The following is a 14,512-nucleotide window of genomic DNA, read 5'->3' as shown; positions in this document are numbered from 1 at the left end:
CCAGAGTTCCTCTGCAGAGATGGGAGAACCTTCCAGAATGACAGCCATCTCTGCAGCACTCTACCAATCAGGCCTTTATGGTAGAGTAGCCAGACAGAAGCCACTCCTCAGTAGAAGCCACTCCTCAGTAAAAGTCACATGACTGCCCACTTGGAGTTTGCCAAAAGGCACCTAAAGGACTCAGACCATGAGACAACATTCTCTGGTCTGATGAAACCAAGATTGAACTATTTGCCCTGAATGTCAAGCATCACACCTGGTGGAAACCTGGCACCATCCCCACAGTGAAGCATGGTGGCAGCATCATGCTGTGGGGATATTTTTCAGCGGCAGGGACTGGGAGACTAGTCAGGATCGAGGGAAAGATGAAAGTACAGAGATCTGTGATGAAAACCTGCTCCAGAGCACTCAGGACCTCAGACTGAGGCAAAGGTTCACCTTCCAACAGGACAATGACCCTAAGCACACAGCAAAGACAACACAGGAGTGGCTTTGGGATAAGTCTCTGAATGTCCTTGTATGGCTCAGCCAGAGCCCGGACTTGAACTCAATCCAACATCTCTGGACAGACCTGAAAATAGCTGTTCAGCAACACTCCCCATCGAACCCGCCAGAGCTTGAGGATCTGCAGAGAAGAATGAGAGAAACCCCCCCAAATACAGGTGTGCCAAGCTTGTAGCATCATACCCAAGACTCAAGGCTGTAATTGCAGCCAAAGGTGCTTCAACAAAGTACTGAGTATAGGGTCTGAATACTTATGTAAATGTGATATTTCCATTTCTAAAAACCTGTTTTTGCTTTGTCATTATGGGGTATATTGCGTGTAGATTGAGAAATAAAACTATTGAATCCATTTTAGAATAAGGCTGTAACGTAACAAAATATGGAAGAGTAAAGGGGTCTAAGTACTTTCTGGAAGCACTGTATCCATGTTAGAACATTTGAAGTTAGGATAGCCTGAATGTTTTAAACTTGGTTTTGTTGCCTAATTGGCCAAAGAGCATGACCATTTTGAATAGCTACCACTATTTTTAATGGTTCTCATTCAAACAGGCAATTCATTTAAAATGGTTATAGTTTAAAAGTACATTCAATCCATATTGCAGAAGTTACAGCATGATTGAAATTTATAAGCAATGTTACCCCGTTAGGGGAGACGGAAATGACCTTTTAATTTCAATCGCGCAATCTGTAACGCTTCAGCAATAGACTGAACAGAGTCCTAAATAGTATCAAAAACCCTTTGACAAGCAATCTAAGTAGGGTCAGTCTGAACATCTCAACGTTGGTTTGGAGTTGATAGTCTGAAAACGGTGAAAGAGATACTTTGTTTATGGCCCTTTTTTGCCATTGAAATACATTGGAGAACATTTTACATATTGTTAAAGTATAAATGCTATACAAAATATTTTCTCAAGCAATCTAAGTTCAGGAGGTCTGCACCTAGAAGTTTCATACTCATAGCTTAACTCCTTTAAGCACTAGAGCGAGGGAAATAAATATGATAGTAAGACTATGCAAGAAATCTTCAGGAAACACTAATAAATTCACTTCAATAAAGACATTTTTTTTTTAAAGCCTTGTATTTATTTAGGGTGTCAACTGCGTGGTAAGAGTCTAAGGCTTAATCTTCAAAAAGATTTTGGGATTTTCATTCTGTCCAACATTGATCAAATCTCCTTCTAATCATCAGTTTCAGACTAGCACAAATAAGCAGTATTAAAAATGTATCAAAGCACAACCAGAGAAGGACACATGGTCCAAGTGAAATATTAGCCCTTCCCCTGAACAGAACAGCCAAAAGGTCCTGTGTGGCTGGCTGAGGTATGGATAACTGGCTCCCTGGTATGGGTAATGGGGTTGTGTTGATGGCACTGTGTTGGTATGGCTGGTTTGGCAAGCTGCAAAGCTGGTATCAGTGTCCTCTGTGTCAGATGGGAGGCCAGCTCTTGGCCACGACTTGGTGCTTAGCTTCAGGGATCCACTGGCAGTACGCAGTCAAGAGGACTGGAAGGAGAAAATTATGAGAATAGAGAACATCATGTTAAACAATTTGACACGTTTGACAGTCTCTCATTGAAATGACACAAATACGTACATTTGTCGTTGTTCTTCCAAGATGAGAGCAGTACGTCTCTGCAGTCCACTCTCTCTGACACCAAAGCTCCCAGCAGAGCCTCAGTCCTGGGCTGGAGTCTGACAGAGGAAAAACATTAAGCATTAACACAGACAGACCATCCTATGTGGTGTAGTGAAAGGAACGCTTGGCTTACTTTGCCCAGGTCTTCATCATGATGGAAGGGTTTGAGAGAAGATAACTGCTGTGCTGCTTCAATTTAGGGCAGACCTGAAACACACGACACACAAATAAAAGTGAGTGCAGTCAACCTCTGTTTTACTCCATCTAACCAGGTGTGTCCCAGAGATCTGTACTGCCTGATCTGACACTATAGAGTACACTTATAGGTTAAAGGGTTCCCTTTGGGATGCAGCCAATGCTTTCAGTACCTGTCCTTCCAGAAGGAATCTGGCAAACAGTTTGTATCGCTCCAGGCCATCTGGGTAATCCATCTCTATAGCAGGAAGCTGCCAGCCACATCGGACTGGAGGGAGATACGGGGAATAGAGTGTTAGGCTCAATCAGTGTTTCTGTGATTCTTCACATCCTCTCTCCTCGCCTCCTTTTCTACTGTATTAGAGAAGGTCCAAGGTCCCTCTCCTCAGACCTTCCTCTCCAATACGTTTTGAGGAGATGAGGGGATTCAAGGAATTGAGGAAAGATGAATTGAGACGGAGCCAGAGAGATCAGAGACGTTACAGCCCACACAGACCAGGGAGATACTAAATTACTGAACGTGACAAAGACAGGCATGGTGTAGAGCAGACTCACAAAAGGTGCTGGTACAGTGACATTTGACCCTGCCTGTAGAGGCACAGAGCCATGGCAACGGGGTCTCCAGAGGAGATCCAAAATGGCAGTACTGGGTGAGGAGCTGGGGAACCCACTCTGGTTCTACCGCTGACACACCTGAGAGACAAATCTCCCTAGTTAACAGCTGTTGGCATAACGGAATACTGATGACATTAAACTGTACTATAATCAGTGGAAGTGTTTCACCTACCTCTCATGTACATCTTGGTGGTCTCCAAGACCTCCTGATAGACCACAAACTGAGGTAGAGTTTTAAACAGGGCTGAGGAGGGGTGGATGTAGACTGGCTCATCCAGGAGTGGGGTCTGAAAAGGGTTAACAACATTATCAACAAGCAGGATCAGAAATGGGACTAAGAAACACAAAGATAAAAAGTAAAAAAAACTTTCCTCACCAATCAGTGTTATAGGTGAACTCACCTTGTATGCATTCCTCCATTTTGGGTCTAGTAGTTCCTCTTGCTGTACCCGTCTGGCGAGGTGGTCTCCCAGTCCCGCCAGCACTATCTGACGTAAACACACCACCTGGCTCTCAGTAGGTGGAGCCATCTTACAGTCCACAAACACACCCACCTCTGGACACACTGAGTTCACTATTGAAGGAGAGGACAGAGTTTTTACTTAAGAATTGCACTGTTGGTTAGGGCCTGTAAGTAAGCATTTCACTGTAAGGTCTACACACGTGACAAATACACTGAGTGTGTGTGTGTGTACCTGCGTTGGTGAGCTGTCCTCTAAGTCGTCTGATCTCCAGCATGGCTTTATACCTCAGTCCATTCTCCTCACAGAATTTAAAAGTGCAGCCAGCAAACTCACACGCACCCACAGCACCTGAGGTAACCCATCATACTTTAACAGACACATGCAGTACACTACCGGTCAAAAATGTTAGAACACCTACTCATTCAACAGTTACTCTTTTTTTTTTTTTTTTACTATTTTCTACAATGTAGAAGAATAGTGAAGACATCAAAACTATGAAAAAAACACATATGGAATCATGTAGTAACCAAAAAAAGGTGTTAAACAAAACAAAATACATTTTATTTTTGAGATTCTTCAAATAGCCACTCTTTGCCTTGATGACAGCTTTACACACTTTTGGTATTTTCTCAACCAGCTTCACCTGAAATGCTCTTCCAACAGTCTTGAAGGAGTTCCTACATATGCTGAGCACTTGTCGGCTGCTTTTCCTTCACTGTGGTCTAACTCATCACAAACCATCTCAATTTGGTTGAGGTTGGGGGATTGTGGTGGCCAGGTCATCTGATGCAGCACTCTATCACTATCCTTCTTATTAAAATAGCCCTTACACAGCCTGGAGGTGTGTTGGGTCATTGTCCTGTTGAAAAACAAATGATAGTCCCACTAAGCCCAAACCAGATGGGATGGCATATCACTGCAGAATGCTGTGGTATACATGCTGGTTAAGTATGCCTTGAAACGCTAAATAAATCGCAGACTGTGTCAACAGCAAAACACCCCCACACCATAACACCTCCATGCTTTACGGTGGGAAATACACATGCAGAGATGATCCGTTCACACACACACACAGCGTCTCACAAAGACACTGCAGTTGGAACCAAAAATATCAAATTTGGACTCCAGACCAAAGGACTAATTTCCATCAGTCTGATGTACATTGCTTGTGTTTCTTGGCCCAAGCAAGACTCTTCTTCTTATTGGTGTCCTTTAGTAGTGGTTTCTTTGCAACAATTTCCCCATAAAGGCCTGATTCTCCTCTGAACAGTTGATGTTGAGATGTGTCTGTTACTTAACTCTGAAACATTTATCTGGGTTGCAATTTCTGAGGCTGGTAAATCTAATGAACTTATCCTCTGCAGCAGAGGTAACTCTGGGTCTTCCATTTCTGTGGTGGTCCTCATGAGAGCCAGTTTCACCATGGCGTTTGATGGTTTTTGCGACTGAAAGTTTCTTCAAGTGCAAAGTTCTTGAAATGTTCCGTATTGACTGACCTTCATGTCTTAAAGTAATGATGGAATGTCATTTCTCTTTGCTTATTTGAGCTGTTCTTGCCATAATATGGACTTGGTCTTTTACCAAATAGGACTCTCTTCTGTATACCACCCCTACCATGTCACAACACAACTGACTGGCTCAAACACATTAAGAAAAGAATTACACAAATTAACTTTTAACAAGGCACACCTGCTAATTGAATGCATTCCAGGTGACTACCTCATGAAGCTGGTTGAGAGAATGCCAACAGTGTGCAAAGCTGTCAAGGCAAAGGTTGGCTATTTGAAGAATCTCAAATATATATTTTGATTTGTTCAACACTTTTTTTGGTTCCTACATAATTCCATGTGTTATTTCATAGTGTTGATGTCTTCACTTTCATTCGACAATGTATAAAATAGTAAAAATAAAGAAAAACCCTTGAATGAGTAGTTGTTCTAAAACTTCTGACCGGTAGTGTACAGAACACACACACAAAGAAAAACACCACCACACCCTCATACTCCAGCCTTACCCAGCAGGACCATGAGGTCCCCCAGCAGTAGAGAGGCTCCCTGCCCAGCCCACAGCCTCCTCATCTGGGCCAGCCGGGCTCGACGCTGGGCCAGCTTGGAGCTCTCATCCTCACTACCAGCAGGTCTGGACCAATAGAGATGGTGGAGAGAATGTAGAGACGCAAACACATTAGGATCTTGTTTAAATATGCATTTCACAATAAGTAACGAAACCAAAACTCTGTTTGATCAGAAACACGTGCTATTCTAATGTCTATGTATTTTAGAATAATCCCATAAACACATTTCCTCTACTCTCTCTCTGCCCCTCACCTGTCCAGATCCTCAAAGATCTCCCGGACCGTCATGGCGGCCACCACAGCGATGACGTAAGGCAGACAGTCCTGCTGCTTCCCTAGCGCCAGCATCTTAGCGTAGCGTGGTGACACGGGGAACGACGCCATTGCCCTGCCCAAGGGGCTGATGGGACAGCTCAGACGCGCTCGCTCCATCTCCTTAACCCTAAAGCAGATAGAGATGGATTGATCGGTGGGCGAGTTTGCTGCAGGAGGGGATAGTGGGGTAGAGGATCTGAATAGGGGACTTCAGATATACCTGCTGAGAAGTGAGTTTTTGAGCAGTGAGGTAGGTTGAGTGAAGGGTGAGGTAGAGTGAGTCAGGTTTAACCGCTTACCGTCCGGTGCGCGGCGGCTCCTCTAGTGCTCCCAGTGAAACCAGTAACTGTTCTGCTGCCACCAGCGCCTCAGCCGAGGGAGTTGTGGGGAATGGGAAGTTGACCACCTGAACACACAGGAACAAACCATTAGCCAAATAGGTAGTGTCTGACTAAATTCACAGGAAGACTTTCTCCCTCTTAACAGCATCAATCAATGTGTTATTTCTCTGACCTTGTCTATGTTAAGGTCCTTCATCTGTAATACCAGGTCCTCAACTGGCCTGCGGGTGATCTCTGCCTCCGAGAACAGACTGAAGTCTCCAAACACCGCTGATGAGTACAGCCTAGCACACAGTCATTGCACATTCAATTTTATCCCAGTTAGAAATGATTGAGGTTAAAAATGGGGTGTGAAAGCATTTACTTTAACAATCCCTTTCTAGTTCTGACCTATAGCAGTGTCCAGGTTCGGTACGGCCTGCCCGGCCTGCCCTCTGATTGGCTGAGGCCTGTGAGGTCCAGGAGACCTTGAAGGAGGAGACCCCCGTGACGCGGTCGTAGAAGCGCTTCTTGACCTGACCGCAGTCGACCACATACTTTATCCCCGGGATGGTTAGAGAGGTTTCTGCTACGTTGGTAGCCACGACACACAGACGTGCACCATGAGGAGGGGGCCGGAACACCTGGACACAAAGATTAGAAACACACATATACACAGTTGAAGTCAGAAGTTTATATACACTTAGGTTGGAGACATTAAAACTCGTTCTTCAACCACTCCACAAATTTCTTGTTAACAAACTATAGTTTTGGCAAGTCGGTTAGGACATCTACTTTATGCATGACACAAGACATTTTTCCAACAATTGTTTACAGACAGATAATTTCACTTAATCACAATTCCAGTGGGTCAGAAGTTTACATACACTAAGTAGACTGCCTTTAAACAGCTGGGAAAATTCCAGAAAATGACATCATGGCTTTATAAGCTTCTGATAGGCTAATTAACATAATTTGAGTCAATTGGAAGGGTGTACCTGTGGATGTATTTCAAGGCCTACCTTCAAACTCAGTGCCTCTTTGCTTGACATCATGGGAAAATCAACAGAAATCAGCCAAGACCTCAGAAAAAACATTGTAGACCTCCACAAGTCTGGTTCATCCTTGGGAGCAATTTCCAAATGCCTGGAGGTACCACGTTCATATGTACAAAGAATAGTACGCAAGTATAAACACCATGGGACCACGCAGCCGTCATACCGGTCAGGAAGGAGACACGTTCTGTCTCCTAGAGATGAACGTACTTGGTGCGAAAAGTGCAAATCAATCCCAGAACAACAGCAAAGGACCTTGTGAAGATGCTGGAGGAAACAGGTACAAAAGTATCTATATCCACAGTAAAACGAGTCCTATATCGACATAACCTGAAATGCCGCTCAGCAAGGAATAAGCCACTGCTCCAAAACTGCCATAAAAAAAGCCAGACTACAGTTTGCAACTGCACATGGGGACAAAGATCGTATTTTTTGGAGTAATGTCCTCTGGTCTGATGAAACAAAAATAGAACTGTTTGGCCATAATGACCGTCGTTATGTTTGGCGGGAAAAAGGGGAGGCTTGCAAGCCGAAGAACACCATCCCAACCGTGAAGCACGGGGGTGGCAGCATCATGTTGTGGGGGTGCTTTGCTGCAGGAGGGACTGGTTCACTTCAAAATAGATGGCATCATGAGGGACGAAAATTATGTGGATATATTGAAGCAAAATCTCAAGACATCAGTCAGGAAGTTAAAGCTTGGTCGCAAATGGGTCTTCCAAATGGACAATGACCCAAAACATACTTCCAAAGTTGTGACAAAATGGCTCAAGGACAACAAACTCAAGGTATTGAAGTGGCCATCAAAGCCCCGACCTCAATCCTATAGAAAATTTGTGGGCGGAACTGAAAAAGCGTGTGCGAGCAAGGAGGCCTACAAACCTGACTCAGTTACACCAGCTCTGTCAGGAGGAATGGGCCAAAATTCACCCAACTTATTGTGGGAAGCTTGTAGAAGGCTACCCTAAACGTTTGACCCAAATTAAACATTTGAAAAGGCAATGCTACCAAATACTAATTCAGTGCATGTAAACTTCTAACCCACTGGGAATGTGATGAAATAAATAAAAGCTGAAATAAAACCACTATTATTCTGACATATCACATTCTTAAAATAAAGTGGTGACCTAACTGACCTAAGACAGGGAATTGAAAAAACTGAGTTAAAATGTATTTGGCTAAGGTGTATAAACTTCCGACTTCAACTGTACATGCACAATAAGCATGCACACAAGGACAAGCTCACATGCAAGCTTGCACAGACAGACAGATCAAAGATCCATGCATTAATGCAACGATATCACTTATGGCTGGGGGCAGTATTGAGTAGCTTGGATGAATAAGGTGTCCAGAGTAAACTGCCTGCTACTCATGCCCAGTTGCTAATATATGCATATTTTTAGATTTAAATAGAAAACATTCTGAAGTTTCTAAAACTGTTTTTAATGAAGTCTGTGAGTATAACAGAACTCATATGGCAGGCAAAAACCTGAGAAAAAATCCAACCAGGAAGTGGGAAATCTGAGGTTTGTAGGTTTTCAACTCTTTGCCTCTCAAAGATACAGTGGGATATTGGTCATATTGCACTTCCTAAGGCTTCCACTTCTTTAGAACCTTGTTTGATGCTTCTACTGTGAAGGAGGGAGGAATGAGGGCTCTTTGAGTCAGGGCTCTGGCAGAGTGCCATTAGCTGACCAGGCGCGTTCACGTGAGAGAGTTTGCTTGCGTTCCGTTGCATTTCTGAAGACAAAGGAATTCTCCGATTGGAACATCATTGAAGATTTATGTTAAAAACATCCTAAAGATTGATTCTATACTTCGTTTGACATGTTTCTACGAACTGTAATATGACTTTTCGTCTGAACTTACGCATGGACTTGCCCGCACGTCGTGAGTTTGGATTGTGTACTGAACGCGCAAACAAAAAGGGAGGTATTTGGACATAAATTATGGACTTTATGGAACAAATCAAACATTTATTGTGGAACTGGGATTCTTGTGAGTGCATTCTGATGAAGATCAAAGGTACGTGGATATTTATAATGCTATTCTGACATCTGTTGACTCCACAACATGACGGATATCTTCATGGCTTGTTTGGGCTCTGAGCGCTGTACTCAGATTATAGCATGGTGTGCTTTTTCCATAAAGTTTAAAAAAAAATCTTACACAGCGGTTGCATTAAGGGGAGGTTTATCTAAAGTTCCATGTATAATACTTGTATCTTTTATCAATGTTTATTATGAGTATTTCTGTAAATTGATGTGGCTCTCTGCAAAATCACCAGATGTTTTGGAGGCAAAACATTACTGAACATAACGTGCCAATGTAAACTGAGATTTTTGGATATAAATATGAACTTTACCGAACAAAACATACATGTATTGTGTTACATCAAGTCCTATGAGTGTCATCTGATGAAGATCATCAAAGGTTAGTGATTAATTTTATCTCTATTTATGCTTTTTGTGAGTCCTCTCTTTGGCTGGAAAAATGGCTGTTTTTCTGTGAATAGGTGCTGACCTAACATAATGATATGCTGTGCTTTCGTCCTAAAGCCTTTTTGAAATCTGACAATGTGGTGGGATTAACAAGTTTATCTTTAAAATGGTGTAAAATAGTTGTACGTCTGAGGAATTTTAATTATGAGATTTCTGTTGTTTTGAATATGGCTACCTGCACTTTCACTGGCTGTTGTCATATCGATCCTGTTACAGGGATCCCAGCCATAAAAAGTTAGTTTAGTGTAGATTTCTTGTGCCAAGTGGCCCGTCTTACCTTGGCCTGCTGCTCTGGAGCCAGGAGAGAGTAGAGGGGGAGGACATAAAGAGGGAGGGACGGGTCCGCCTTCTCCTCTACAGACACGGAGAGAAAGAGAACATATGAATCAAGGATACATACCTGAGAGCTGTAGGGCAACGCATTCACCTAGCTGTCCTTTTCTCTTACCCGTGTCTGCAGCGTCGTCTCCTAGTTCCAGGTCTGACCCCTCATCATCTATCCCCGCCAGACGGTCCTCGTCCCCCTCATCCACCGGCAACGCTGAGTAGTTATCCAGGTCAATACGGGGCAGGGACTACTCACAAACAGAAACCACACACAAACAGCATTAAAACATCCACTCAAACAATTCTCAACACAGTGACAGAATAACTAAGTAGTACGTACCACAGTTCTCTTATGTTTGGCTTTCTTAAACTTCTTTATCTCATCTGAGGAGTCTGTTGCTGCCTCCTCTCCCTCACCTTATCAGAACACACAGTCATACATTTTACACTGTGTAAAGACTGTGTGTGTGTAAAAAAAGATTTTAAACAAAACATACCAGTAGCTGTGTTGCCCCTCCTGAAAGGGAAAGCCCTCCTCAGTCTCCTGCAGACAGAGTGGACCTCAGCCTGACCCGTCAGGAACACCAGGATACCCCCAGGGGGCAGCATGCGGTGGATCTTACAGGTCTTGCGGAACACCTCTCCAGTGTAGTCCTCCAGAGGAGTCCGTTTGTTAAAGTGGACGCTTACAGGGAACTGACGGGCCTCCACCTTGATGACGGGAGGAGGAGTAGGAAACAGCTTCCTGTTTTCTGTGAAGTCCTCCACACGCAGAGTAGCTGACATCACTATCAGCTTCATGAGGAGGCCTTTCTGTATGACACACAGGAAACAACAGGGTAGGGAAAAATAAGGACAACAGCAAGTTGGGTAGAGAAGTCTGCTAATAAATCATTATTAAACACATTTTCGATTTAGTAAATAGTTTATCAATCTTTACATAACAGTTGTGCATATATTAACAGGCTCAAGGTGTCAGGAACCCCCAGTCACTTGTTGATGTTCTTTTTTTAATAACCAAAAAAATTAACCCTGTCTGTCTGACCTTGTTTCTGAGTGGTACGATGCGTGACAGTAGGCCAATCAGGATGTCTGTGTACACACTCCTCTCATGGGCCTCATCTATGATGATCACACTGTACCTCTGGAGCAGGAAGTCCTACAGCAGAGAGCGACAGAAACTTAGATTGCGTCTCAAATGGCACCCCATTCCCTATACAGTAGCGCACTACGGGCTCTGGTCAAAAGTAGTGCAACAAAGGGACTAAGGTGCCATTTGGGTGACTAAGGCAAATAGACTGAGAATGGAGTCATACAATAAATATGGAAAAACATGGGGGGGGGGGGGCCAGATAAGTAGGGAGAGGGAAAGATGGAACAAGTGAAGGGAAGGATAGAGAATAAGGAGGGGGTGGGAGGATTACCTTCTGAATCTCCTTCAGCAGGACTCCGTCTGTCATGAACTTAATCTTGGTGTCACTGGTCACATTCCCCTCATAACGGATCTGGTACGACACTACCCTAACAACAGACAACCAAACACACACAGAGCCTCAGACACAACCAAACACAAATGGAAACGAAATCCAAACACTAACCATTGTGTGTGTGTGTGTGTGTGTGTACCCTGTAGACAGGTTCATCTCTTTGGCCACTCTGTGGGACATACTGACAGCTGCCACTCTCCTAGGCTCTGTCACACCAATGATTCCAGTGCCACTGGAGAGAAACAGGAGGGAGAGGGGTAAACAGAGATATGATGGTATTAGTGGAGTGAAAAAAGGCTTCAAATGAACATACAAAAAGATAAGTGGTGAATAAGAGTGAAGCAGAGAAAAGGAAGAGCAGGGTGTGTGTGTTACCTGGCATATCCAGCCTCGTACAAGAACTGGGGTACCTGGGTGGTTTTACCACTTCCTGTCTCTCCACACAGAACGACAAAATGGTTCTCTCTGACCGCCTCCATGATCACTTGCTCCTCAGCCAGCACTGGCAGCCTCAGACGGGCCTCCTACACACATTGCAGGACAAACACACAAAAACACATGCGCGCACACACAGCAGGAGAAATAAAGACAAATGCACACGGCTTGAGAAAAACAAAGAGAATGTGCATGAGAAACAAACACACAACACAAGAAACACACACCTGTATCTCTGGCAGTCTGTCCACGGAGATGAAGATTGCTGGCTCGGATGGCTTTTTACTGGAGGCCCGGGCAGGGCCCGAGTCCTCGCTCGTCTCCTTTTTCTCTTCTTTCTTTTCCTTTTTCACCTCTTTCTCCTGACAGGAGGAGGCTGGCTCTTTAGATTCTGAGACATTAGTGTCCTCCACCCTTCTATTTCCCATCCCTCCATCATCCATCTCTTCATCAGATGAGTCCAAATCACTACTCTCCTCTTCTGCCTTCACTTCCTCCCGTGCTCTTCGTTTCCTCTTCCTGTTGGCTCCACTCAGGCTGCTGATCCTGGGTCCTGAGGCTCCGTCATCTACCTCATCAGGAGTCCTGAGAAAGACAACACCACAGAGGATCACACACAAGCCTTCAGTAGACCAGGACACTATGCCTCCAACTGAATATCATTGTTCATCAGTCAACCTGAGCTTATGGAAAGCTTCACTAAACCAAATGCTACTACAATGGCGTGACAGTCCCACTGCCTTACTGTTTGGTCTGGTACTGCTTGTCTCCTGTGCCCAATTTGGAGGTGGTGTAGAGCAGCTTCAGCTCAGAGTCAGGCAGCTGCACTTCAGCCAGTTTGGCCAGGATGTCTACTCTCTGGAAGTCAAAGGAGGAAGATGATGAATAGTGTAGTTTCATGTTTTTGTGCAGAACTATTTCAAATGACACACTTCATAATTATACTTGACTGAAACTGGCCTGGTCTGACTCAGAGAAGGCAGATTGAGAATGTTACCTTGGCTTTCTTCTCTTTGACCTCCAGGACTTTTTGTAGATGTTTCCTCTGTTTCTTGGTAAGGGGCTGTTTCTTAGTAAGGGCCTTCTCAATGCCCCTCTTCTTCTTGGCTTTGGTGGCTGGGAGGACCAGGGCATTGCTCTCGTCCACCCCCTTTAGGTTGGCCCCGTCTGTGGGACAGAGAATCATGAGTACACAAGAATCACACCCATTACAACACCAACCTCACGAACAGTAGTTTTACATTTTAGTAGCAGACGCTCTTACCCAGAGCGACTTAACAGTAGAGTGCAAAAATGCTCATACTTAGTTACCATGCATCTCTCCCCTTCCCCACCCTCATGTGTACCTACATATTTTGAGAGCCATTGTGCCACAGGCGCTTGAGTGTTGTACCTTTGAGTTCCACTACAACAGTCTTCCCCTCCTCCTTGGCCTCTGGAGGTGGATGTGTCTCGTTCTGCTCCCGTCCCTTCCAGTTATGCCTCTTCCTCAGTCGCCCCATCTTACGGCACGTAGCTCTATGGATCGCACAAAGATAGCATCGCATTGACAGGGTGCTACAAGTTCCCATTTAAATATGTCGGTACTAATGCGTTGTTAAGCTGTTTTGAAAACAAATGCAGCCGCTGGTAGAAAGAGCCTAAACAGCTACGGTAGCTAACGTTACTGATGCTAGCAAAACTATTCTTATGAAACGCTAACTCCATTGGCTAGCTAATACAAAACACGAACAACACTTACCGTGTCAATACGTAGAAATGATGGTAATGTCTGGCGCATAAACGTTAAAGACAAAATGCCATTCAGCTCGCTCTTGAAACTTTTCCAGGATCTCACGTGTATACAACATCAAGCCTGGGTCCGTCACACATTGTGTTCCGACACTGATACATGATCGGTATGAAAGTTCCGCCCTCTTTTTCAGAATGCTATGGTTATGTATTTATGTATTACAATATCTTTGAACGTTCCAGTGAATAACGCATTTTTATTCGATGAAACAGGCGTACAATAGCTAATATGACACATGTGTATGATGGTGTGCTAAACTGCTCTGTGTGGAAGTGTATGGAATAGCCTAGTTGTAAAGTAGCCTAGGCAGACGATAGCGGGCGCCAGATCTGCACTATCGTCTAGGGTTGATGTGCCTAGTAGTAATACCAAAGACAGTACAAACTCTGTGTCGTCCGTGGACCGGGTCCTACATAAAGCATCCTCCATTCATGCTGAAAAAGCATAATTTTACTCTTTTAACTAGCTTTAATGGCGGGCCGTCGAATAAAAATAACTGAAGCTGGTTGAGATAATGCCAAACGTGAAGAAAGCTGCCATTAAGACAAAGGGTGGCTACTTTGAAGAATATCAAATATAAAATACATTTTTATTTGTCTAACACTTTTTTGGTTACTACATGATTCCAAATGTGTTATTGCATAGTTTTGATGTCTTCACTATTATTCTACAATGTATAAAATAGTAAAAATAAAGAATAACCCTTGAGTAGTAGGTGTGTCTAAACTTTTGACTGGTAATGTACATCCCAAACCTTTAAAAATACACCCATTAAAAATATTATAACACAAT

At 43.8% G+C, this 14,512-nt stretch overlaps 1 protein-coding gene across 1 annotated transcript; it reads right to left on the bottom strand.

Moving 5' to 3' along the window:
- dhx37 (DEAH (Asp-Glu-Ala-His) box polypeptide 37) lies at positions 1–14,463 on the bottom strand. The gene is made up of 26 exons (XM_055887279.1): positions 13,670–14,463; positions 13,322–13,446; positions 12,926–13,095; positions 12,674–12,786; positions 12,156–12,513; positions 11,869–12,017; positions 11,633–11,725; positions 11,431–11,527; positions 11,052–11,165; positions 10,504–10,819; positions 10,347–10,423; positions 10,128–10,254; positions 9,957–10,033; positions 6,535–6,767; positions 6,317–6,428; positions 6,103–6,209; positions 5,742–5,930; positions 5,429–5,553; positions 3,646–3,762; positions 3,352–3,524; positions 3,123–3,237; positions 2,891–3,028; positions 2,509–2,603; positions 2,274–2,347; positions 2,099–2,196; positions 1–2,007 (listed from the first exon to the last, which is right to left on the bottom strand). The coding sequence occupies exons 2-26, from the start codon at positions 13,428–13,430 to the stop codon at positions 1,931–1,933; spliced, it is 3,453 nt and encodes a 1,150-aa protein (XP_055743254.1). The 5' UTR covers positions 13,431–13,446; positions 13,670–14,463; the 3' UTR covers positions 1–1,930.
- Between the last annotated feature and the right edge of the window lie 49 nt (positions 14,464–14,512).

The sequence above is a fragment of the Salvelinus fontinalis genome, chromosome 28, assembly GCF_029448725.1.
Source record: "Salvelinus fontinalis isolate EN_2023a chromosome 28, ASM2944872v1, whole genome shotgun sequence".
Classification (NCBI taxonomy): Eukaryota; Metazoa; Chordata; class Actinopteri; order Salmoniformes; family Salmonidae; genus Salvelinus; species Salvelinus fontinalis.
Note: the sequence above shows the minus strand (reverse complement) of the source record. Positions and strands in the feature narration are given on the sequence as shown.